At 39.1% G+C, this 25028-nt stretch overlaps 5 protein-coding genes, 1 long non-coding RNA gene and 2 other non-coding genes across 8 annotated transcripts; 6 read left to right on the forward strand and 2 right to left on the reverse strand.

Moving 5' to 3' along the window:
• The first annotated feature begins 243 nt into the window (after positions 1 to 243).
• LOC108106771 (protein transport protein Sec61 subunit beta) lies at positions 244 to 1165 on the forward strand. Its single transcript, XM_017214012.1, has 3 exons — positions 244 to 377; positions 435 to 646; positions 716 to 1165. The coding sequence occupies exons 1-3, from the start codon at positions 375 to 377 to the stop codon at positions 801 to 803; spliced, it is 303 nt and encodes a 100-aa protein (XP_017069501.1). The 5' UTR covers positions 244 to 374; the 3' UTR covers positions 804 to 1165.
• Positions 1166 to 1198: 33 nt separating this feature from the next.
• LOC108106770 (rRNA N6-adenosine-methyltransferase ZCCHC4) lies at positions 1199 to 3055 on the reverse strand. The gene is made up of 4 exons (XM_017214009.2): positions 2963 to 3055; positions 2355 to 2783; positions 2116 to 2304; positions 1199 to 2057 (listed from the first exon to the last, which is right to left on the reverse strand). Exons 2-4 carry the CDS (start codon positions 2747 to 2749, stop codon positions 1328 to 1330), a joined length of 1314 nt encoding a protein of 437 aa, XP_017069498.1. The 5' UTR covers positions 2750 to 2783; positions 2963 to 3055; the 3' UTR covers positions 1199 to 1327.
• Positions 3056 to 3297: 242 nt separating this feature from the next.
• LOC108106269 lies at positions 3298 to 6157 on the forward strand. The gene is made up of 12 exons (XR_001772391.2): positions 3298 to 3467; positions 3668 to 3723; positions 3917 to 3973; positions 4153 to 4212; positions 4385 to 4440; positions 4616 to 4670; positions 4854 to 4909; positions 5081 to 5136; positions 5357 to 5407; positions 5605 to 5668; positions 5848 to 5918; positions 6106 to 6157. It is a non-coding gene; the product is annotated as an uncharacterized LOC108106269 (long non-coding RNA).
• LOC121530482 lies at positions 3761 to 3843 on the forward strand. Its single transcript, XR_005993969.1, has one exon. It is a non-coding gene; the product is annotated as a small nucleolar RNA Me28S-Cm3227 (small nucleolar RNA).
• Positions 4011 to 4092, forward strand: LOC121530481. Its single transcript, XR_005993968.1, has one exon. It is a non-coding gene; the product is annotated as a small nucleolar RNA Me28S-Cm3227 (small nucleolar RNA).
• A 5342-nt stretch (positions 6158 to 11499) lies between the features above and the next one.
• On the forward strand, positions 11500 to 12582 carry LOC108106288 (lambda-crystallin). Its single transcript, XM_017213254.2, has 2 exons — positions 11500 to 11927; positions 11990 to 12582. The coding sequence occupies exons 1-2, from the start codon at positions 11517 to 11519 to the stop codon at positions 12524 to 12526; spliced, it is 948 nt and encodes a 315-aa protein (XP_017068743.1). The 5' UTR covers positions 11500 to 11516; the 3' UTR covers positions 12527 to 12582.
• An 8565-nt stretch (positions 12583 to 21147) lies between these two features.
• LOC108106346 lies at positions 21148 to 21333 on the forward strand. The gene has a single exon (XM_017213326.2). The coding sequence runs from the start codon at positions 21148 to 21150 to the stop codon at positions 21298 to 21300; it is 153 nt and encodes a 50-aa protein (XP_017068815.1). The 3' UTR covers positions 21301 to 21333.
• Positions 21334 to 22691: 1358 nt separating this feature from the next.
• Positions 22692 to 24397, reverse strand: LOC108106307 (actin-binding protein IPP). Its single transcript, XM_017213278.1, has 2 exons — positions 23497 to 24397; positions 22692 to 23291 (listed from the first exon to the last, which is right to left on the reverse strand). The coding sequence occupies exons 1-2, from the start codon at positions 24363 to 24365 to the stop codon at positions 23051 to 23053; spliced, it is 1110 nt and encodes a 369-aa protein (XP_017068767.1). The 5' UTR covers positions 24366 to 24397; the 3' UTR covers positions 22692 to 23050.
• Positions 24398 to 25028: the final 631 nt, after the last annotated feature.

Genomic DNA, 25028 nt, shown 5'->3' on the forward strand with positions numbered 1-25028 from the left:
AATATATTAATTAATACATATTAATTAGCACTTCAATTCAAAATCGTTTATTAAATTATAGTATAACAAATATTTAAATAACTTATAAATAAAATATTTTAAATGTTAGATTTAAATAGTTTATTATAGTTAAATTAATTGAACCGATAGTTGAGTTGGTTCTTTCGGCTGTCACTTTTAGCTATCTAAAGATGCGATAGCTATTAGCCCTGACACACGACCTATCGCTTGCAATGCCACCACCAAAGTGACGTGGAACGAAAAAAAACGAAGCGACACGAAGCCGAGGCGAGCACGTCAGATTCATATTCAGATTCCACTTTGCCTGTTCACATTTTCCAGGTCAGTCGGTCCAGAAAAACAGATAGCTAAAAATGGTGAGTTAAACTAAGAAGTAATTGAGTGCCCCGACTAATTAAAAGTGTTTTTAACAGCCCGCTCCAGCAAGTTCGACGTCCGTAGGCAGCGGATCACGCTCGCCCAGCAAATTGTCAGCGCCACGTAGCGCCGGATCCGGAGGCGGCAGCACCCTGAAGCAGCGCAAGACCACCAGCAGCACCACGGCGGCCAGGAGTCGTGCACCCGGCGGAGCCGGAACTGGTGGCATGTGGCGCTTCTACACGGACGACTCGCCCGGAATTAAGGTGTAAGTGGAACGAGCTATATTTAAATAACACCTTCTTATGACACTTTCTATTATACAAAATATTTCTAGCGGTCCCGTGCCCGTGCTGGTCATGTCGCTGCTCTTCATTGCTTCTGTCTTCATGCTGCACATCTGGGGCAAATACAATCGTTCTTAAGCCATTAAATTCATAGCCAATAAAATACTTTCACCTCAACGAACGTGAACACTGTCGACGTCATCATTTCTTTCGCGGCAAGATAACAAAAGATCCACTCTGCTTGTTGAGGCAATGATGTGTTTTCCACATGAAATTAATTATATCTAAGCTTAAGTTAAAGACCTGTTTAAACGTAATGCATATTTTCAAAATTTGATATATTCTCCAAATCCGGTCGTTCGTACGGCGGGCTAAGAATTCATTCCACAATTTATCGTGGTCATGTGCATCAGAAATTCCGCGCGCAGCCGTTGCAATTCAAAATTTGTAAGACTTTCAACGAAAAGTGTTAAGAACAAATAAATTTTGTATTAAACAAATGTTTTGTTTATGTTTTTGGGAGTTTTATGAAATACTTCGTACAAATAATTTTTATTAATAAGCTATGTAAATACAGCTCAAAGTGCATAAACTGAATCCATTCAACAAGTGTTAACTACAAATACATTTCGTGTAGGTGGGACTGAACACGAAGAGAGTGCTTAAAGACATGTTATAGTGGTTTCTTCCATAAAGTGAAGTTCCCTGAAGTACTTTTTGCGCTTAGTGCATCTTCTTTCCCTGTGATTCTGTTTACCGCACAGAAGACAGCCTTTTGTGAACTTCATATTCCGTTTTTGTACGTTATAGCACTTGGCTTCAATGTGGCCTTTTTTGCCGCACAACCAGCAGTGTTGTTTGGTCTGGTAGAAGGAGCAGTTGTGCCCCTCTCTTTGAGTGCATCTCCTGCAGCTAACGCAGTGAACATAATTAGGTTTGACACAGATATCGCATGACTCACAATGCCGATACGATTGACCATTTACCGATGGACATTTCCCACATCGATTGCAGTGAAGGTTATCCTTTGCCGTGTGGCAATCGCAGATTTGGCAGTACTTATAGCCCTCTTCCAGGGGCAGTTGAAGCAATCTGAGGGGCACATTGGTAAACATTCGCACAGGTGATCCACAAAACCGGCTTTGCTTGCCCATATTCGTATACCTCTGGTGATTGGTATAGTTTATTCGGTAATCGCACATTTCCATCTCAGGCATTTCCTGTCTTATGTGATTAGCAGAATAGTACGGATATATCCAGAATATAGAGAGTGGAGTTGACACCAACTGGTTTATTCTGTTGTGGAGTTTCCTAAGGCTGCGTAGGGTGTGTGAAATCAATTCTGTGCGACAGCCGAAGGGCGGATCCGTTATTATCACAAGTTGTCCCGGACTGGAAAAGAGGAAAATGTTAAATAAAGAATACAATTATATTACGGTAACTAACGTACCTGGTACCAGCCAGGAACTGTTCAAAGGGCCTGCGATTGTAAAAGAAGTGATTATTGCACATGTTGTAGAGACAAAACTCTTCAGGTCCCAGATACTCTGCAAATCTTTCATCCAGATCCAATAGAAAACTTTGCATTTGGTGGCGCAGGTGGAAATGTAAACGTGGTGCACCCATGCAGATAACCTTACTAATTTAAGAAGGTCAGAAAGGTTTCTAAATTTCAATAGATTAACGCACCTAGCTCCTATATTTGTGCACTGATTTGTTAAGAAGATAAGAGCAGCTTCATCAAAGAAATATTGAGCATTAACTTTATCCTGGGAAAGTGCTGTTAGGCTTAATGTAGGATCAGGAAGAGCTGAATTTGGTAATTTTCGGGCTGATAGGGGATAGTTTTTGGCTAGAAATGGATCTCTTGTTGTTTGACCTCTCCATTGATCTGCTGACAGGTGAAAACTACATAGTTTTGAGTCCCTGTGCGCTGAACAGGCGTAATATCCCTCGCCGGGAAGCTGGGATTGCCGATAAAACAAAACCGTGGGTCCGTGCTCACAGCGGGGATGCTGATTCTCGGGATCAGCATCATCCTCCTCCATTTCAAGCAGAAGTTTATCGCCTTTATTATCAAACATTCTGCTAAAACCTTTATTTATCTGGAAAGACCAACTGTAAACAAATTTGGTAAGAGGAAGAGCAAATACAGTGTTCTTTCGCTAACAACTAAAATTTTAGTGAATTGGTCCATATATTGTGATTACTAATGACACAGAAAACGAATACCATATAAACAACATTTTTAAAAATTTTAATCAATTTTTAAATTACGTGAAAGAAATTTGGATTACCTTTTTTAAAATGTTTTTCCAAGACAGCTCTGCTATGTTAAAAAGTGGATCTAATTAAATTTTTGTTCAGTTTACACGGATTTAATATTCTTTATATATATTGTATGGGATATTATTTAAATAAAATTGAATATAAATTTAGGTTTATTTTATTATTTGTACTATGGAAGTATAATTTTTAAATTGTTTTTAATTTTTTGTTAAGGTATTATGTAATCGAATGAATTTATATATGGCAACGCCACAAATGATTGAATAACATTTCGATAACATGTGGAAAAAGTGGCCTACATCCTTTGGTCACGCTAAAACCGCAAGAATCTATAAAAGCAACGTGAAAACCTTATAATATTCTCTTATTTTAAAAAACTTCGTACCGTTAAGTGCGTGTTAAAGAAAACTTGAAAATGATTACATCAAAGCCAAGTTACAAAAAATGGATTTGTTTTAAAACAAAGAAAAGTTAATTTACCAATCGGATGCCAACGTAATAAATGGATTAAAAGTAAGAGAATAGTACTCTCCTTAGTTTTCTCAGTTTCTTGATGAATGTTCTTTTTCTGAAGAGTCGAGTGCCAATTCGCAAGATTTGGCATTCTATTTTGTAGAAAGAATAAGAACGGCCAACTGATGAACTAAAGATATTAACTAATATGCATTTAAATGCAATTTGCAAGTCAAAAAGTAAACTCTTAATTTTTATAGATACGGAAAACACGTGGCCTGAAAAAGAGAGCACCGGCCGGCATTGCCATCCATAGGTATGTACTCTTCTCTCAAAAATTAGTTTTCATATTTTATTTTCTGATGATAAGTTCAATCTGAACAAAGTGCTGTTGATTCACAACTTAAAAATTAAACCAAAAGGATTCTGAGAAATGATTAATTCAATAATTTGTTTTAACCTGCAAAGTGGAGAAGACATTAACCCCAAATTTTCTTAATTATTTTTAGCTTTGCATACCGAGTAGCCGCCATTTTGATGGAACTATCTGGAAAAATGTGATTAAGGTAAGATAAATGTGACTAAAAAATTAATATTTCTACTACTTACCTGATGATAAGTTCAATCTGAACAAAGTGCTGTTGATTCACAACTTAAAATTAAACCAAAAGGATTCTGAAAAACTAATAATAATAATTAACTTTGAGAAAATGGTGTTGATTAACTAACCTAGTGTTTTCTTCAGTTTCAGAATTTTTGTTGTGGAACTCGTTACATTCCTTTGATTAAAACTTTTTAATATGGGGTAAGTTTCATATTAGTATATAAATTAATAAAATTAATTGATGACAAGAAATTACCGTTTGATTTCCGTGATATTAAACCCAATGGCTGCTATTTTATAGTAACTGATTGTAATTTCCGAATCAAAATCTGATTTATAAGGTATTTTCATTAATAAATATTTTGTCTTTTAGGAATTCCCCTTGGCGAAGAGAATACAAAATGATTGAGTTTCGTCCATCATAAAAAGGTAAGAAACTGTTTTTTGTATTGTTAGATTTAATTTTTTGATGAAAGTAATTACCGTACGACTTCTTTGATTAAATCTAAATGGCTGCAATTTTTGCAACTGAATTTAAAAATAATATAAACTATGTACATGTTTTTCCTTTGTATGGCTAACTTGTTTGTATTTTCCTTTACAGCTTCTACAAGAATTACTGAGAATAATTACAAGGTGGACCTTAAAAGCCAAGAAAGGTAAGATTACAATTGTATTTAGTAATATGCTGCAATAGTTTATTTGATGAATACCATTATTAATTAACTTTCGTTCTACTGAGAAGAAAATGCGGAGAAATATTTCTGATACTAAAAACTAAAGCAGCTGATTGTTTGAAAACTATTACAAGTTTAGTATTTTAATAATTTAAATTTTTACAGGATAATCTGCCGTTTCCAACTTTGGATCTTATTCCTGTGATTATCAATTATATAAGGTAGGTGGTTTATTCTCATTTATAAAGTTAAAAATACTTAATGATGTTACACCTAGTATAGTTCATTAGAAACAAACGTGTTACCAACTTTCGAAACTGATAAAGCTTTTAAATTAGTTGGTTATATTAATTTTAGATAAACTCGTTAAAATGTACTTTTATTTATTTTAGATTGAATCGCAGTTGACGCTATTTCCTAAAAACTTGGCCAGTTGTTTAACTATATGGTAAGCTTGTATTTATTTTTCTTTTGTTTTTTGAAACAATTCTTGATTGAAAAGCGTTTGCTATGATGATATTTTCCTATCTCAGGATTCCCTCTTCTGAGTAGAACCCTAAAACAACCATGCTGTTCACTTTCCCTGTCTGAAATCAAACGCTTTACAATAAAGTTGTAAATTCCGCATGTTTTAAGTTTTTCCTAAAAAAAAATTTATTCAATTACAGAAATTCCGGAAATCTTTAGATGTGAAAATGTCATTTCTTCCTATAAGAAAGGTAAATATGCTAATAAGACTTGATTATCTTTACAAACTATTTTTGAAATGATGAAAATTTCCGTCCGTGGAATTTCTACAAAGTAAAATCATGCTGACATTTTATGTCTTCTTTCCCCAACTGATAAATTATTTCAAATATGTGTTTGTTTATAATTTAAATATCATTTAACTAATATGAATTTCCTTTTTTTGTAGGTTATTATAGTCTTGAAAACCTGATTGTTGGATGGAACCACCCCTTTCACTTCTTATACAAAAGGTAATTAATCAGAATATTTGTTCATAGTTTGAAATGATGAAAACGCCGTCCGTGGTTATTAGACTGAGACAACCATGCTGCTTGAAAGTCATTTCCCCAACTGATAAAATCATTTCAAATATGTAATTTATAACAGCTAAAAATGAAATACTCATCTTGATTTCTTTTTTATTTTACAGATCGGTTTATAAACTGAATAAAACCAGTAATGCACATTCTTTTAAGACGTCTTTCATACTGACTTGAAAAGGTAATTAAAGTTTTAAAATCTTGTTTGTTTACTTTAATTGATGAAAACGCCGTCCGTGGTTATTTAACTGAGAAACTTCATGCTGTTTGAAAGTCATTTCCCCAACTGATTAAATATTTATTTATTTTTTTATATTTGCCCTATTTTTGTTGTTTACTAATGAATTGCTTTTTCTTATCTTTTCCAGGTTGTCTCAGGAAATATTTCTTAAAAATAAGTGTCTTTAAAATAAAGGAAAAATAAGCAAAATTAAAAATCATTTGTTGTTGGGAAAGCACGGGTTTACAAGAAAAAGGTACTAGATACTGAATGGGAAGTGAATGCTGTTTTTTATATATAATTAACCAGATTTATTAAATATTTTCTAATAACAAGATATTGGGTTGTACATAATTCAATTAAAACAGTAATTATGTAATTAATCTTTTAATTAGAGGAACTAAAGACTAAAATTGGGGGGCGCTGCTCCACATTTTGGACGAAATTTGTTTACGGCGCCATCTATGCGTCATTATAATGTTCATATGGCGACATCTGGCGTAATACGCTACAGGATTAAGTTCTTTTAAAAATGTGGCAACTCCGTTGTGCCACTTACTGTTGCCTTCTGGCTGCTATGAGACTTAATTTAAATTTAAATTTCAGAGCGCTATTTTTAGTTTTTATATTATTAGTATAAATATTGATATGTAGAAAAAATTGTATTTTATGGCATGATTTTTGAACACACTTCTTTTTGGTTACTTTCCTCTCCTTTTACGAGATAGCCATTCCCACCAGCTTTCTCCGGTGTCTCCAATTTTTCTTTGCATTTTTAAGGGCGGCAAACACCAATTTATCATGCTGTAGTGCTGTCCACATAAGCGGAAGTCGCTACATCTACATGCTCTGCCACCCGTATGAACAGCAACAACAACAACAACAACAACTAAGAAGAGACTCCCACACTTTGGGGCAAATAGGGAGGGGGCGGTGTCACAACTATTTTCAACATTGTGCACACATTTCATTCATTGAGTGCATGTCGAGCACGAGCATATTTACAACAAGTTACGACTACGGCGAGGACGATGTGTGCGAGGCACTTTATGCGCTTTTATGCGATTTTATGGGGCATTTTAAATGACAGTTAGTTGGTTTTTTATTAAGTTGATAATTATCTTGGGCGTACAAGGGGGTAAGAAATTAAAACGCAATGAATTCAATTGAAAATTTTCCATTTCCCCATCATGCTCAAGTTATTTACAACTTCACTTGAGGCTTCACAAAAGCCAAAGAGGATTTTCGATGGGTAGTTTTGTGTGTAGTGAAAGAAATGTCCTGTCAAGTTATTCGAAATTTATTTAAAGGTAATAAAATATGGATAAATGTTTAGAAAAAAGAATACTTTAATCCAAGAATTCAACAGAGGAAACACATTCCTTTTTTTTAAAGATTTTCTTAACAGAAATTATTAAGAAAATAATGATTTTCTATCATTTTTCTCAGTATTTTCTTGTGGTTTGCCAAAGGCTGGCAGGAAGTACTGGGTGTCGTCGACGGACGCTTGCCAAGTCGTCGAACTTTTTGCACTCGATATGTGACGACAAGGACATGGCTGCGCTTTTTCACTACCGAAACTGATAAAGATAAGGCCAAGGAGTCTGTCGACGATTCGCTCCGAGTGGCTCCTTGCAGAAAACTTTGCCTTTCTGCCTGTCTTGGTCCTGGGCAATGTCTTATGGTCTTCGAGCTCTTCTGGCTCTCTGTTCGGAGGTTTTTGCGGTTAACTGGCGAGGAGGGCCAGCTGCTCAACTTGGCCACCATTTCTGTGACAATTTATTTTCTATGCTTTGGCATTCGCTTTTCAACAAATCGAAAAACTATTAAATTGGGCTGAAAGCCAGCAAACGAACGCCAAAGAGCCAGAAAGTACAAACAAAAGCAAAAGAAATGAGGGAGAAGCCATTATTTCCGCAAAATATTGAAAATTGTATGCCCTATTTGTAGAAATATTCAGTTTGAGATTGTACTTTGATAAGAGAAATGAGGGTTAATTCGCGGAATTTTAATTTAAAATATTTTATAATTTATATTTCAATTTAATCTTTCCTTGAACTGATTTTAAAATACATAAATCTGGGTTACTCATGTAATTTAATCGTATAGAAAGGGATTTCCTTTGATGATTTCACTCGCAAAACTTGAGCGCAGACTTGCCACATTCTGTGTCCTGCTAAGAGTATTCAAAGGCAACTTTGGCCGCCTTTTTCCAGGACATACACTGGCAGAGATTTCGCTTTGTTGACAGTCACGCGACTTTTCCCCGCTTTGGCACATTTGATTTGGCTGCAACTTTTCACCTCGAAGCGGAAGAACTGCGACGACATCAAGTTAATTGGATGGCAAAATTGGGGGTGGGCTTCGAATGCCGGGGCGGTGGTTACAAGGGGGCCAAAGGGGGGGGGGGTTGGCAGGACCAAAAGGACAAATCTCTGTATGGCCGGGTGACAAGTGTGGCCAAGGCAACGGAGCCCGATTAGAATCTAAGCCAGAGGAAAGCACACGACACACATGGCATTCAAGCATTTTGAGGCGAGCAAACAGACATTAACACGTGAGCGCGGTTATCTGTAGGATCTGGCAATCTCTGGATCTCAAAATCTCTGAATCCCCGAGTGTGTTTGCTACTTGGCACCTCCTCAAAAACAAATACCCTACAAAATTCAAAAGGGAGAGGCGGTCCTTTCGAGTGACACTAAACTAATTAAAAGTTTGTCAGACTCCAGGTTTTTGGGTCGGCCAGTCCATATGGCCTCTACTATGGGTTATTGGCATAAATTACGCATTGAAATCACGTAAGTGTCGGGGGCAAAATTTAATCAGAGAGTGCGGCGGCTAAACAAGAATTAAATTTAGCAACATAACCAAATCAAAAAAAGGGACCTCTCCGAGCCCGAGCCTGAGCCCGAAACACGGACATGGAACACGGACACGAACAATTTCCCCCTGTGAACGAACGGAGGAGCAAAAAAATTTGCACACAAACTACGTGACTTCAATTCCTCAGTGCGGCTGTAAAAAAGAAACAACATAAAGGGAGGCAGGGTGTGCGAGTGTGAGTATCTATGTGGTTACCTCTCAATGGCTTTTGTACGGCCCCGTGTACAACTTTTAATCCTTTGCACTTTTGTCAATGTCACAGACGAGATAGACTCAGATTTAGATTCTGCCCAATGACAAACAATATAAAAAATAGAGGAAAATTGCTATGCTTATGCACAACGAAGTTGCGATGCCCTTCAATTAAATTCAAAAGGAAATGGGAAAATATGCAAGGTTATCAGTGGAATTTGTACAGTTTTGAAGCCACTGTAAGAAGTTGCCTGAAAGTATGCTGTGAAAAGTAGGTTATCATCGCCTTCCGTAATTTAATCTTTTGATTTTAGGATAATTGTATATTTGATAGTTTTAAAATCTTTAGAGGTATGGTTTTTATAAAAAACAGATCACTAATATTCTTTAAAATTTTGGTATTTGTTATTATCAAGTTATGAAGTTAACCTTTACACATTTAAACTCTACATCTTTCGTTAAAGTATTTTTATTTAACACTTCCCTTCGTTCTCCCTTTAGTTACAAATGTTTTCCAAAATAATCAGATTAAGCTTCAAACCGATTAAATTTATTACAAAACCGTTGTAGATGCTAAACCATAATACCCTAACCGAAAGTGACAGCACGAAAAGGTCGAAATAAACGGGGAATTGCACTCTGTTTGGGAAATAGTTTTTCACCACAATGACATTTCAGTTTTCCGCACACGGACGGATTTTCCAGGGGGCAAGGCAAGATGGCCAATAAAATTAATTGATTTTGAGGTTGCCTTTTTTTTACGGCTGCTGATGCTGTTGCAGCTGTTTTTAGTTTTTTGTTGGTGATTTTGATTTCTGCTTCTGTGACAGTTGACCGCATTTGATTGGCGGCGGTAGATGCAGACGGAAAAGAGGAATCCAATGGCTTTAAGGTGTCCCCTGGGTTTCTAATTAGATTAGTTTTGGTTGTTGATCAATTGTAAGATATTGAAAAATACAAAAAGGTAAAGAAACCATTAAAAAAGTCAATAAAATGGCCAATCAAACACTTGTAATAGCCTTGAAAACTAGTCGGAGTTCTCTTTTTTTCATTTCAAAATAAATATCAATAAATGGCAAATAAATAAAATATGGCGTGTAATTGGCGTATCGAAATTGGGATTAATTTTTTGTACGCTTTTCCTTCCTCTCCATCGGTTCGTTGGCCCAAAGGAAGGGGAAACCAACCATTGTGAGCGTAAACGTAAACGTAAACGTAAACGCTTTCAACAACTCTCCTTTTGCATCTGGCATTGATTTCCATTTCCATTTTCATTTTCCATTTTTATTAACAAGCATTTAAATGCAATGAAGTGAAATGCGAATCTCTCAATGTGTATAAATATTTCTGGCCCTTTGTTGAATATTATTTTTATGGCTTGCCATAGTGTAGATGGCATTTCATGGCTGATTTAACCCGGCTGCCTAACAGTTTCGTCTGGGGTATATGGATTCAGTTTTCCCGACCGACCGCTTTTCCGATTCTGATTCTGATTCGGATTCTCATTCAGATTCCCGATTCTTCTGCTATTCTGTTATTGCTGTTGTTATTCATTCCCTCACATTTTGTTTTTCTTTTTCTTTTTTCATATGTCAGTGGCGTAAATGAAAACGCAAACGGGGCGTATGATTAATGTGGTTTACATATGAAAACGAGACTCCGACCCAGAACTCCATTTCTCTCCGCCTCTGCGACTGTCTCTAGCGGCTTCTGTTGGTGTTGTTGTTGGCAGTGCTTATTCAATAATTTATTGCTGGCAGCCTCAGCCACTTACAATGTCAGAAAAATATGCGCGAAATATGCATAAAAGTATTACATGCAGGCTTTTGTCAGCTGGGCGAAGGAATGTCACACTCCCGCCCCCAGTAAATCGTATATATATGTATATTCCCCTATATATAGCAACCCATTCTTATCGCCTGGTAAGCCGAAAGTGAAAGCTTAAGCTTTAATAAATCACAAAATATGGGATTATCAATTAATAGGCTGCCCCAGACTTTTACCGGGCCTTCAAAGTTGATAAGCAATTAAATTTAATGAGACTATAAAAAGCAAGGTGGAAGATGGGCAGAACTGCCCTGAACTGGTACCTTGGATGTAAACCGAAATTAATTATGAAATTTGTCAAGACTTCAAAGAACTTCGCCTTTGTTACATTTCGATGCGTTGTATTTATATCTGGACGTGGAAAGGTTTGGGTGGTAAAGGTAGGAGAAGCAAGAGGTCGTTAAATTGCCTTTAAGAAATTTCCTTCATAATTCCTTCATTCCATGGTGGATATTTTAAAAAGGCGATGCCATTTCTAAACCCTTTTCCGCAGTGTAGTCCCATAATAAACCATACATTATCAATAGTGAGGCATTGTGTCGCATGACTTATGTGATTACTGGATGAACTTGAACCGTTGGCGATAAATCTGCAGTTCTCGTTCTGATCCGGCAAGCTAAGGCAGAGCTTCATACAGCTCGCCGATGACAGTTCAAAATGAGCAGCCAAAAGATTGGGATCGTGGGCAGTGGATTGATAGGCAGGGCCTGGGCCATGCTCTTTGCAGCAGCCGGCTATCGTGTCCAGCTTTATGACATCCTGGAGAGTCAGCTATCCACGGCACTGCAGGAATTAGACAAGGATCTGCACAGTCTGGAGGAGAAGGGTTCGCTGAGGGGAAAGATAAGAGCTTCGGAACAGTTTGCCCTTATCGGGGTCACGACTAGACTGGAGGAGCTGACCAGAGATGCGGTGCACATACAAGAGTGTGTTCCAGAGATTCTGCACCTGAAGAAGTCTTTGTACTCCCAGTTGGATGAGTTGGTGGAGGAGCAGACGGTGGTGGCAAGTTCCACGAGCACGTTTATGCCTTCGCTATATAGCGAGGGACTCAAGAGGAGGCAACAGGTGGGTCAATCAGAATATCTCATCGTGAAATATAGATTCATACAATTTGTTTCCCCAAACAGATGTTGGTGGCCCATCCGCTAAATCCCCCGTACTTCATACCCCTAGTGGAGATTGTACCTGCTCCCTGGACATCCCCAAAGGCCGTGGAGCAAACCCACGCGCTCATGCTAAGCTTGGGTCAACGTCCGGTTACCCTAAAGAGAGAGATTGAGGGTTTTGCTACCAACCGGATCCAGTATGCCATTCTAAATGAAGTGTGGCGTTTGGTAGGTTCCGGCATACTCAGCGTGGCGGATGTGGATCGAGTTCTGAGTCAGGGATTGGGACTGCGATACGCCCTGCTTGGTTCCCTAGAGACAGCCCATCTAAATGCTCCTGGTGGCGTGGCCGACTATTTCCAGCGATTCGGTGGGGAAATTTCCGCAGTAAGTGCCACCTATGGAGAAACCCCAAATACTCAAGAGGATCGGGTAACCCTGGAGGAGATTGCACGGCAGTGTGAGCAGCTTGTGCCCTTGCAAAATCTCAATGAAAGACGGGCCACTCGCGATGAATTCCTCACCCAGTTGGCCAAACTAAAGAAGCAGTTTGAATAGGATATTAATTGCTGGGCTTGTGTGATGTTCCTTGAATAAACTGAGAATCAACTAAATGGTCCTACGTCATCCTGTCTCGTCCTTCTCGTCCTTCGTTAGCTTCTCTAGTTTCGTGCATTAATGAAATTAATTTTTGCGGCAACCGGAAACGCTTTTCCAGGCGAAGCATTCAAGTACAACGTGTCACATTTCCGCTTCGGCATTCTCGCCCTCGACGCTTTTCTTAGTTTTCCCATTACAATTTTACCCCACCTCCTCCATTTCCGCACTTGGCCTGATGAATGCTGGCGGCCTTAACTCATTTTTCATTTGGGGCGCTGGAGAATTTCCTTTTGCCCTGAGAGCTGCTTAAGTGAAAAATCTTTATTTGAGCTACGGATTTGTTTTCACTACGGATTGTCGACACAGCACTCGTGCAATTGCTTTAAAAATCTGGATGGGGAAATCTTTTGTTTAAATGGTTAATTTAGTAAATGATTGTGATTTTTATTTCATGTTTCTATGCTCTAAAGTTTTTCCTTAAGAAAGAAATATTAATGTTTTTAACAATGAAAATGTGTTAAAGTAAGGTAGAAGGAAGTATCAATATGAAAGTTAAAAGCAAGTTTATTTTAATTTTAAATGTTGTTTAATAAGTATGAAGACGGTTAAAAAGGCTCCCAGAATCTTATAGATTTTTCTAGAAAGCTTTTAAGTTTTATGATAAAATCATTCTCAACAATTTTTGGTTTTAAATCCACACCATTTATTGAAGACAAATTATTACACCTCAACATCAACCTTTTACCATTTTATATAATGTTGCTACACACTTTTATTTGATAAGGTATTAATGGGTAACCATTTTTTATAAAAACTCTTAATCAGATTGCATTTCTCATCCCGAAACCATCTTAATTAATATGCTCGGCCAGCCGAGTCTCGGCCATATTTCAATGGCAAGTATTTAAAAAGAGCGGCCATGGCCATATAACAATTAAAGTCGCATAATATCAGACGACCTGCGTCAGGGTGCAAAGTGGGTGTACAATTTGGGGTAGGATCCTATGGAGGATCCCTGTTAGTCCCAGACTGTGGCCCTGAAATTGTTGATGCCGCCGGCGGTGGCGTTGGCGGAGGCATTGCTAAAAACTGCAATGTCATTGTTGCGAGACAGCGGGCGGTGGACAAAAAGCATGTGGCTAGTAATTCATTACCCAGACCATTCGGCCCATTGGAATTTCATAGAGAGAGGAAAGGGGGGTGGATAAAAAGGAGGAAGAAACAGGACAATTGCACATGGCACATGGCTAGCCAATGCCATTTAATGTGCAAACAAAAGGCGTTGACAAAAAATTACATTCATTCAAAAAAAAATGAGAGAGGAAAAATGAATGACAAAAAGAGTTGGCCAACGTTATGAGGCAGCGAGACAGAGAGATAGGGAGACAGAGAGGCAGAGGTGAGTATGCATTTGTAAAGTGCAGACAGTGCACAATGGCGATGTGGGGTGCTGCTAAAAGTTAAAATAACGAAGGATAATTAATGGAATGACAACATAAAGCAGGCAACAATTTCAATGTCCTTTTTGCTTTGCTTTGGCTTACAACTACTCCTTTGTTTTTCACCCTCCTCTCCCCTCCCTATTATCCTGATCCGAGCCAGACGTTAGTACCTGGGTGTTTATTGAACTCTGTGGAAGCGGGATTTGCAAAATGGCACTAAAGAGGAAACGGAAGGAAGCCATGTGTCGGGGTAAAGCGGAAATGCATTGTTTTATGCCCAATTTCATTTTGATGCTGTTTTTTTCACTCTCTTTCCTGTTGAACAAGGAAGAGCAATCGAGAGCGAGAGAAAGAGGTAGATGGTTGCATGTAATTAACGCCAGCGCAATCAAAGTAATTAATTTCAAGTGAGCCTGAGATGGGGCAGAATTGGCAGGAAAAACCACTGAGGGAGATGACTAGAGAAGCATTTGAATTTGTACCAATCAAGTTTCGCCACCACGAAGTTCAAAGGGATTCGTTCGACCACTAATTAAATTCCGGACAACAAAGAAAAACTCGGATTTCTTTTTGTCGCCGCAGTATCATTAATTATATCCTCCAGTGCCTTCGCTTTTCTTCACCTTACCAAAATGAAAGTATAAGAAAAGCTGACAAAAAAAAATAAAACCGAAAACAACACGTTGACAAAGAAATAACAATTTTTCAATCCGAAACGACATTTGTTCTTGTTAGCTCGGTTGTTAACAATCGATTTGACGTGTTCCTTTCGGACCTTCGGGGCCAAATAGGACCAGCATAGAAGTATTCAACAAATAAGGGGCCATGTTTTATGGCCTAGGGTTAGGGCTACGCCTCTCAGCTCCACATAACCTCCTCAGCCCATCCAGCAGACAGATAGAGCCCGGAATAATAAATCATTCCATAAAACATTTACGCCTCGAAGCGCACAAAGTTGATTCGAACCGAACCTATTCGATCCTCCATTCGATTCGATTTGATTCATTACATTCAAAGTATGTGAGGATGATAAATAAATAAGCAGGTTGTGAAGGGAATGAACATGTCAAGGCCTGCGATGCGGGTGAGTAGGCGATGGGATCCTTAAATCATCAGCTAACCTCTTACATTTATCATTGTTTGGGGGGCTGGGCCAAAAGACAAAACAATCCGTGGAGATTCATTTAACCCAAACATTTCAAATCTAAACCCACCAAGAAGTAAGAAAGAAACTCACAAAACAAACCATCACAAACAATGGCAAACAATTGCCCGGAGCTTGAACTGTCTTCGAGGCAATTTCCCATTTTCTTGGCCCACATCGCTCTCCCGCTGACATTTATCTTGATCGACCTCAGTGGCACTTTTTTCACCGCAGCAAATTCAATTTGCTTTATTGATAACACACAATGGACGCACAATAAATACGGCAACAGATCAAAGTAGCGAAAGCGAAATAATAATGCCCTAACCAAAATAACGAAAAATATAAAAATCATTTTAAACCAAAGAACTGACCAAAATACACATTTTTTTTTGTCTAAAAAGAAAACTCCAAAGACGTCTGCCAAAGCGTATTTCTTTTCCAAATCTCCTTTGGTTTGTTTGTGGATTTTCTTGTGGTCAGCCAATAAATCAGGGCCTTTGAAATAATTTATGTTCTTCTCTTGGAATTTTCATTTATCTGTCGAACGTATTGTTGTTATTATTCCAAGGACCATGGGCACGGCACTTTGGCTAATCGAGCTGGCCAAGAATTCGACTTCATTATGACAAATTTGTGTGCTCAAGAAAATTAATGTCCTTCTCCGGAACTTAAACCTCGGTGCATTATTAAACCGCTTTAAAGGATTGCATGCTGCATCCCTTTATCCGCGCCGAACAGTCACGTTCTAGTCCTTGGCGAAAGGTCCTTCGTCGTGGACCATCGCCTGTCAGCGTTTTTGTGTATGCTCCTCGCTTCTTGGTGGGGCGATCAAAAACCGCAGACGCTTCGGAGGCGGACGATGGGCAAATTGTTTGGCCAACACAAAGTTTATTTAATTTCTCACAGAATGGAGATCTACGTGCCCCTTTTTTGACTTTGTTGATTAAAACAAATTGCGCCCTGTCTCAACTGCGCCGGCAAACGTCAGACGGTCAAGAAAATGGTGTGGGCCAGAAGATTTGGATGGAGTGGAAAATGTTGGAACAGATAGCATTTTTTAGGTTTCAGGGCCTTTCCCTTACATTGGTTAAGTATTTGATCCTGTCTAGACAAAAAGTGGTAGAGTGTGGAAAAAAATAAAGAAAAATTATAGAAAAATTTTGTACTTTTTTCTAGAAGGTTTTACACTGAAAAATAGTTCAATTTAAACACTTAGTTAGTTTTGCATGCTCAACTGTACCCCGAAGAGGGCCTCCCTCCGCGCTTCTCAATATTTTCAGCTCGCGAGGCAAGTCTTATCTAATTAGTCTCTCGTTCTGTATTTGAGTTTGTTTTCGCAATCACATTTCTTATTTGCTTTGCATTTTTTTTCGTTGCCAACTCAAATTTGCTGGCAATTGTCATAACTCTAATGCAATTAACCCTTGCCCAGCCAGCGAAGGGCTTATCAGATAAAGACGAGCAAGCAGGGCCAAAACAGAAAACAGGACATGAAAGCGAGAGGAGAGGAGAGGGAGGAGGGGACTGAGTAAATACAGCCATAGAGTAAACCTAAATATTTAATTAGGATTATAACGAAGCGAGCTTATCGCGGATGGCGGAAAGCATCACAACTGAAAGTGATGAGTGGATGGGGAGAGAGAGAGAGAGAGAGCGATGAATGTCAAAGACTGTGTCCTGCGGGCAAAGGCTTCCCCCGTTCGCAGGATAACAGGAAATGCACAAGTGGGTGTGTGTGTGGAGATCCAGGGACTATGTGCGTCTGGCGTTTCACTTTTCGTTGACTTAATTTAATTAATTTCCTAGCCCAAAGGGTCCATCCTGTCAGCCTGTCTGTCTGTCTGCCTGTCTATACGTCTATCTCACTCACATCCTGGGCCTTCTTTTTCTATTTGCTTGTTACGTATACGCCACGTTGCAGGCGAATAAAAGCTAGCCCACCTACTTGATGCATATATAGGTACATATGCCTATCGATACACGATACCCAACAGGCAGCAGGCAGCAGGACCACGAGGATGTGTGTGTAATATGCTGTAAATAATGAAAATCCAATTTTTGTTGCTTCTTTTTACCCTCACCTGGAATGTGTACCGTGGGCGGTATAATGGGTTCATCATCGTTGTGGCGGAAAGATGATTATGACCGGGCACGTAGGTGTATACTCTCCTCTATACTTTGTTGTCAGGGGTCATCTACCATCGAAGATGGATGGGGGCATTAAGTTAATAAAGTGTTAAGCCTTTGTTATTGCCCGAACCAAAGTCTGAAAAATTCAATTTAAGTTCTTGGCTAAGGCAGACCGAAACGTCTACAGAGTATTCCGCATTCTTTGTGAACTGATTTTTTGAAGTCTCTCCTTTCTGACTTCTTGATTGCATTACATTCTCAGCCCTCGGACTCGTTTCGTCTGCGTGGCGCATTCCATTTGCCCCTTTTTCGTTGACTTTGCCTCCTGGAGAGATTTAATTTCGTTCGTTTCGTGCATTTTTTTCAGCTCCTTTTCATTCTGCCACCTCCCCCCAAACACTCCCAAACGCAGAAATAATCAAGTAATGAAACTTCACCGACCGAAACTTAAGGAAACTCGAGTACGAGTATATCCCCCATTATTTGGCCAGGGGACTTGAAACATGTTGCTGTTTTCACTGATGCCTCAGAAATTATGCAGAACATAACAAGTTTTCATCAATATTAATGTCGGGGACCCGAAATGTGATTAAAATCGAGAGACAATCTAAAGAGAATGGAATGGCAATGGGACTCGGACGAAGATGGGTTCCGAGAAACGGAGACAGAGGCAGAGACACAGAGAGAGAGGGAGGGGTAGGGCTAACCACTTCTCTCGGCTGCCGGAGCGGCAATCAAATTAAACTTGAAGTGATTTTCAATTGGAAATTCTCGTAACGGCTCCCAGGCACACCGCAACACACTTAAGTGTATTCAAATTAAACTGACGCAGACCGAACCAACAATGCGACTCCGACGGCAACAGTCACGCCCGGAGATGGCTGCGTGAGATGGGAAAAATCCGAAGGGTCAGCTGGTTTACGCATATGATTTTAGAGATTTTTAAATTCAATTTTAAGGGGTTTTTTAATAACGTAAATGAGAGAATTAAAATAGGAAATATGAATAAAACCATGAATATAATTTATATATTTAATAAAAATATATGAAATTAATAGTTATACTAAACTTATTACTTATTTAAGAAAGTAAGATAATGATCATGCATCAAGATTTCCTATATATCCCTGATACATACTCTTCACATGGTCAAACTCAGCTCTCACGATGTCTGATCTGGCCGAGAAAGTGGGAACCATCTTCCCTACATCTTTCCTTGGCTGCCAGCCACCCAAAAGCCATCAAATAGTCGACTCTGCCTCTGCCTGTTTTACTGGACATTTTGCCTTGTAATGCGATTGTTGTTTGGTGCCATTGTTGGCATTCTTGTGATTGCTGTTGTTGCTATCTGCTTGTCTATCTGCGTGTTTAGTTGTAGACCGAATGCTTAGGGATTCGAGGAGATGTGGAGGGGCTGTCAACAAGCAGCCATGGCGTCAGCAATTGCGGATCTACCCACCATCCTATACCCATCACCCACAACCATACCCATACCCCACTTTACCTCCCAGCAAGCTGAGCTTTCGTCCTGTCTGCGGTCGTCGCTTTTTGGCAACGTTTAGCGCGTGTGCAGGACGCGCGGTTTTTGAGCTGCCGCCTGCCGTTGATTAGATTGTCTGATACTTTAATAGGATTGTAAAAGCATGAAGCACCCACAAGTGCAGAGCAACCAGCCAACCACCCAACCATCCATCCACCAACCAAAAAAACCGTTGGCGTTTGTGTTCGGCTTTGGGTGTGCTAAAGTGCTCAGCCGCCGTCGACACACTAAAAAACAAAAGCTAAAGAGTTGAAGGTGAAGTACCACAGCAATTTTTGGTAAAGCCAGCAAAAAGTGGGCCAACTAGCATGGGATTTACTTTTGAGAGAGGGTTTCTGGTTCTGAAAATCCAAAGGATTTGGAATTTGTCTTTCGTTGCTAATTTGGTTAAGATCTTAAGATCGATTTAATCCTGTTAAAAAGTTGTTTAAATTAAAAGTTGAATTATAAAGCTATCAGTAAAGATCTTAACAACAATTAGCTCATGCACTACTTTCTAATCATATCAAAGGACTTTTCAAAGAGAAGTTATTGTAGTATTATCCTTCATATAAATTAAATTTAATCCTCTGCAGTTGCAACTTTTGTCATCCATTAATAACCCAAATAGAACCTAATTAACTTGGCCAGATGTCCATTGTAGTAGCTCGTAAAATTCATACTTCCTTGCCAATCCACAACTCATTTAATTTTCAAATCTACCAACTAATTATTCAATTGCACAGAAGTCCTGGGGAAAACTTTCGGGAAATGAGCAAAAGCGGTAAGCGGCTTAAGTGCCCTGCCAGGAGGATACGCAGTTATCAAACGATTGGACCGAAATGTGGTACACGTCAGTGGAAGGTTTTTGGCCAGCAAATAAACAGTTAAGGGCTTATAAATTACATATACGAGTGTATTTTGCTCCTCTATGGGGACTGTCATGCAACATGACAGACTTCAGTCTTCCGGAGGGGGCAAAAACGGCCAATACTGGAGGGAGTCGGGCGAAATCTGTATTAAAATCGCATTATGTCCGCCTCACTTGACAGAGGGACAGAGGCCAAGGAGCGGTGTGTGGCAAGTGGCAGTGGAAAGTGGAAAACTGCAGCTGGAGCTGCAGAAAAGTTGAGCTCTGAGGAGAAAGAAAATTTGCCAAATGTACTGTCAGGACAGAAATGCCCGGGCAAGTTTATAAACCGAACTCTGGGGCTAAAGTGGTGGGTTAAGTTTTGGGAAGAGCTGACGGTGTTGGGTGGTGGTGCCTCAATGTTCGCTTCCCTTCGTTTGGCTTGGAGCATTAACCTCAGAATGCATTTCCAGATGAAGCACCCAGGAGGGGAGAAAATAGGAGGAGAAGGAAAAGAGGAAACTGCAGGCTGCACTCCTGCCGGGAAAAATGAAAAGTTCTCCCTTGGCCAGAACAGCAATTGTGGTTTCTAATTGTTTGGGGTATTTTGCACTAACAATTGACCGCAACTATGCGTTGTAATTTTGAACTTTTTTTTCCTGTTATTGTGTCTGTTTCATCCTTCACTCTTTCGGCTCTTATTGTGTTTCCCACAAAATGAGCAACTACAAAATCGATAGCTACCATATAAGTTGGCCAGCTAGTTTTCACTGCCTAATTTTCACTGACACGTTAATAGGGCAGCTTAAGTTTGGCCAATTATGCATATATTGCAGAGTGGGGGTTTTCTATTGTTCGTATTCAATTTCTTCTATTGAATATCACCCAAATAGTAAATGATAGAGGCTTCTGTTTACCAATCGTATTTACATTCATACTTGGAAATGGTTTGAAGGGTAATTTAATACCTCCATTATCAAGTTATACTGGTATACAGACTACTAGTCAGTACTAGTCTATATTTTGATAATAACTGAGAGAAATCTAGTATTGATATATAACTTAACGAATTATCTCCTAGTGGATGCTAACATAACTATATTTGTTTGATATTTTCTATGCAATCTTTTTAAATATTCAAAACAAACATATGCATATGTAAATATGTATGTAAGGTGAAGGTATGCACGTCAGTTGGCAGCCCTACGAATATCGATATATCGTATATCGAACAGCCGGTGGAACAGGTCCAGCACGAATTATGTGTGCGTTTGGCTGATAGCATCTACATAATCTTTTTAATTAATTTTGACCTATTTAAAAGTCTGACGAAAAGATTCCCTATTTGGGAAAGAACATTTAAAAAAAGTCCCCTCTGTATTTTTATTGATAAGCTTCTGAAGTCATCAACTGGGGTTCCCATCTTCCGATCTATAAGCTCGCCTATAAATACGGATTGTTTTTAGCAATCGAATTTAGTTGATCTGAAACATGAAAAGTCTACAGTTTTCGCTGCTCTTAGTCATATATATGGCTTTATTGGGAGTTTTTTACTGTGAGGCAAGAGTTTGGAGACCGCCACCACCGCCAGGACGTAATCCCTTTGATTTTAATCCCTCGCCATTCAATCCTAGCAAAGGTTAACTAAGAAGTAAAAATAAAATACTAAAAAATGAAGCAAAACTGAATTTCCTTTAACTAAAAATAATTTATTTTTGAGACACTTCTTAACCCTTCTTTTAGCAAGTACCCGAGAAGCAAAATTTAAAGCCTCCCCTGTCAGTCAACAAGGGCTTTTCGTAAGCCTGCTCTACCACATCCTATTCTCCTTCACAGCCAGCTAAAGTGACAAAGAAGATATATTAAAGTGGTTTTTAATCATTTTCCGCTGTTTTTTTAGTCTCTGTGTGTGTGTGTGTGTGAGAGAGTGTATGGAAAATGAATTAAAGGACTCCTTTCAGGATATAAGCCCTGCGCGAAGCTTAGGATGGGGAGAAAATTCAGCGAGAGTTTATTAAAAAAAAGAGACGAATGAGCCCCTAAAATAAATTTATGTTTTGGGAGGAAAAAATGTATGAAAAATGCGTCGTTGCCTAGCTGATAAAGCCGTTTTGTTTGCCACTCACACACAGAGACGCGCTTAATGCAGATTTATGATTTTAATAACAGGTTGCACACACATGAACACACACCTGTTCTCTTCTCAAAACCTCAACGTGTTGAGCACATTAGGAAATTGTATTTCCCTGCATTTTTTTTAGTAGTTTTCATTTAGTAATAATTTTTTTTTCAAACTGCTTAAGCGGATTGCCAAGCATTCATTCCTCAACGACATTGTTAATTATGCAAATGTTTCTTTTGGGAAGCTTGAAGCTTGCAGTTATTAGCCGGGAATATCGCCCTCGTAAACATCATCGTCACAGCAAACTGCAATCTCGATTTGCCAACTTTGCAGACTCTTGCCGCAGCAACAAACATTTTCAATTTCCCAGCGACGACAGGTGTGCGGCTGTGTGTGGGTGGGAAAGGTGGCAGGTATGTATGTGTGTAAAGCTCAAAAGCAGTGCCGCGAGCATTCCAAACCAAAACAAGGTGATGTGGCCAGGATGACGACGATGCTGGAAATGTGGTTCACAGTTACCGCTGATGAGGAAATTGTTTCGAAAATCACTGGGGAAGTGTAATAAGATGGAAAACAGGGTTGCGGATACAAAGAGCACTTTAGATTTTGTAGGCATCTTGAGCTTTAAGCTTTGATTTGCCAAACGAATATTTTCTAAACGAATTTTCCTTAAAGTTAGTTATGTTGTATGAAAATGCTCGATAATGTAACCCCTTTGACGTAAGCCTCTGCCCTATTGCATAGTTTAAGAAGATTGCGAAGTGCGCTTGTTAAATGTTTGGCTTCCAGGGGTAGGATAAAACTATTTTTTAGTAAAATTTTCAATTTTTTAAGTGATATTTAGAGGGGTAGTAAAATAGTTTAATAAATAAGTTTTTACTACTTTTTAAAAGCAAAAACTTTTTAAACACAATAAAGTTTGAAAATTTAATATTATTTGTACTATTTTTGTCTCATACAAAAATAGAGTAATTACAAAAGGTTGTAAAATATTTCCTAGTTTTTAAGGTAAATGAGCTTCGAAACATTTATACTTCACAAACTTTTCAATCTGCTCTCGTGAAAAACGCGACTGGCATTAAATACGTCGAAGAAGTAGCGGCAGGAACACACCTGCCCAGGTAATGCAAATTTGGTGTAACTGCCACACAGCACGATCTCTGTCATCTTGCACAGCCGCATCATCATCATCATCATCAAGGTCGTCGGCCATTAGAGGAGAAAGAGTAGATGAAGGAACGAGTTTTGGTGGGTTCGATGCCATTTGGTCCGTCATTGAGGCTTTTCGAGGAGCTGCAAGGTGTCCAAGGGCACTGACTGCAGGGCGGAAAGGTAGTTGAGGAAGTCCGCGTAGCTGAACACCTGGTCAGGTGAATTGGGCTTCGGTTCGTGGTAAGGTGCCATATTGTGACAGATGAATAGCCGTGGTTTGGACAAGTCCACGTCAAAGATCTCATAAATCTCCTGGTACAGCCTCGTTCCGTCGTCAAAATCCATTGCCTTTTGGTCGAAGCTAATGAGGAGATACGGCAGTTAATTGGGCGTAAGAGAAATTAACATATGATGCACTGAGAACAAATAGTTAAGTGTTGGTATTTTAAGGAAGATTTAGGACGGCAAGAGTAGTTATTCTGTCAGATAAGGGATGATGTAAGTCTCGGAAATATTACTCTAAACAATAAGGGGAGTAGAAAACAATTTTCAACCGGTGTACCCACCTGCCCTTTTTAATCCGACGTTTCACATCCGGCAGCCCAAGGACGCGATCCACTCGTATGTCGTCCACCGGTGACTCAAGCTTTAGGAGTAGTTCAGTTGGCATCCTGGCGGCTCGCACCTTTTTCATCACCTCCGCCGCATAGGTTTGACGAGTGGGCCACTCGTAAGTTAGCCAACGGATGGCGGCATAAAAAACCTCCGCCTCTGTGTTAACCCTTATGTTGCTCGATGAGAACAGAGTGGCCAGACTATGGGCAGACAAATCGAGGAACTCAGCAGAGGATGCAAAGATTAGAAAGTAATAGCTAATCCTATGCAGCATAAGATAATGCAAATGAGTTAGATCCTTAAAGGCCAGTGCATCCTGGGCCAACTGAATAGCCATTTGTTCACCACTACCTGTACCCCGATCTAAGCAACGCCATATCTGTTCGGACAATAGATCGATTTTGAGATAATCAACAGCCATTAGGAGTCTAGCGACTTCTGAACGCTTCACCATCAATTCCTGATCAATCATCCATCTATATAGAATAGGAAAGATTTCCGGTCTAACCGAATTCTCTGGCAATCGTAGCTCTGATTTAGTCTTATCTTTCCTAACTAGATCTACATAGGCCATTAGGACTATCCGATCGCAGGGGAAAACATGTTCTCCGATTCGGATTGTGAAATCGTGATAGTTGCTCTCAAGCCAAAATTTCTTTAGGTCTGCCAAGACGTTTCTTTTCTTGGGCAAAGTATAGTTTTCCATAAATGCTGGCATCTCGTAGTTCATACGAAAATGATTCAAATCGACTTCTTTTAGCTTAGGTTCCATAGGCAATTCCATGCCACGGCCCGTTTTGTCTGTGGTTGTTTTTTCCATTTTGGGATTACTAGAATTTCGATCGATTTTTGTAAAAGAAATAAGTATTTTTTTGAAAGGCAACTGGTTGGAAAAAGTTAGACATCCTACAGTTTGTATTATTTTTTTTTTAAATAAATATTTTAAGTTGTATACATAAGGTTGGCTATAAAACAATACCAATTTAAAGACTAAAAATTCGTTTACTACAACGGTAATATCATAAAACATTCGAAAAAGCTGTTATTAAACCAGCTTGGGGGATATAAATAAAACATCTAAAATATATCTTAGATGAAATGAAACTTCTCCCCTGTCTTACCGTTTTATTCCCGAAATCCTGTAAATCATTTCCTCTGGCAGTGACAACGAAAATGACGCAGATGAGTGATGCCCCACGAATACCGAAATCAACAAGCGGCAAAGGTACAATGTGGTTCAGTTGAATAGGAACAGCCCACACACAATTAGTATAGAATACCTTTGGTAATATAGAACAAAACCTGTCTAATCAGAACATCCTTCGAACTTCCCGCATGTCTTCGGGGCTTTCACTTTTTCCTTTTGCTATCCTTGGGATGGCCAATTAGACGCACAATGCGCCTCAAATTATGCAACACAGCGCGACAAATTCAATTTGCTACACCTCCCCATCGCACCATCTCGCTCCCTCGCACGCAGCTA

Source organism: Drosophila eugracilis, unplaced genomic scaffold (genome assembly GCF_018153835.1).
Source record: "Drosophila eugracilis isolate 14026-0451.02 unplaced genomic scaffold, ASM1815383v1 contig_81, whole genome shotgun sequence".
Classification (NCBI taxonomy): domain Eukaryota; kingdom Metazoa; phylum Arthropoda; class Insecta; order Diptera; family Drosophilidae; genus Drosophila; species Drosophila eugracilis.

Coding starts and splice junctions, on each gene's coding strand:
- LOC108106771 (XM_017214012.1), top strand. Junction 647..715: donor GACTCGCCCGGAATTAAGGT/GTAAGTGGAACG, acceptor AAATATTTCTAG/CGGTCCCGTGCCCGTGCTGG.
- LOC108106770 (XM_017214009.2), bottom strand. CDS start 2,749: ATGTTTGATAATAAAGGCGATAAACTTCTGCTTGAAATGGAGGAGGAT. Junction 2,305..2,354: donor TGCACAAATATAGGAGCTAG/GTGCGTTAATCT, acceptor TTCTTAAATTAG/TAAGGTTATCTGCATGGGTG. Junction 2,058..2,115: donor CAGTTCCTGGCTGGTACCAG/GTACGTTAGTTA, acceptor CCTCTTTTCCAG/TCCGGGACAACTTGTGATAA.
- LOC108106288 (XM_017213254.2), top strand. CDS start 11,517: ATGAGCAGCCAAAAGATTGGGATCGTGGGCAGTGGATTGATAGGCAGG. Junction 11,928..11,989: donor GACTCAAGAGGAGGCAACAG/GTGGGTCAATCA, acceptor TTCCCCAAACAG/ATGTTGGTGGCCCATCCGCT.
- LOC108106346 (XM_017213326.2), top strand. CDS start 21,148: ATGAAAAGTCTACAGTTTTCGCTGCTCTTAGTCATATATATGGCTTTA.
- LOC108106307 (XM_017213278.1), bottom strand. CDS start 24,365: ATGGAAAAAACAACCACAGACAAAACGGGCCGTGGCATGGAATTGCCT. Junction 23,292..23,496: donor CGTCGGATTAAAAAGGGCAG/GTGGGTACACCG, acceptor TCTCCTCATTAG/CTTCGACCAAAAGGCAATGG.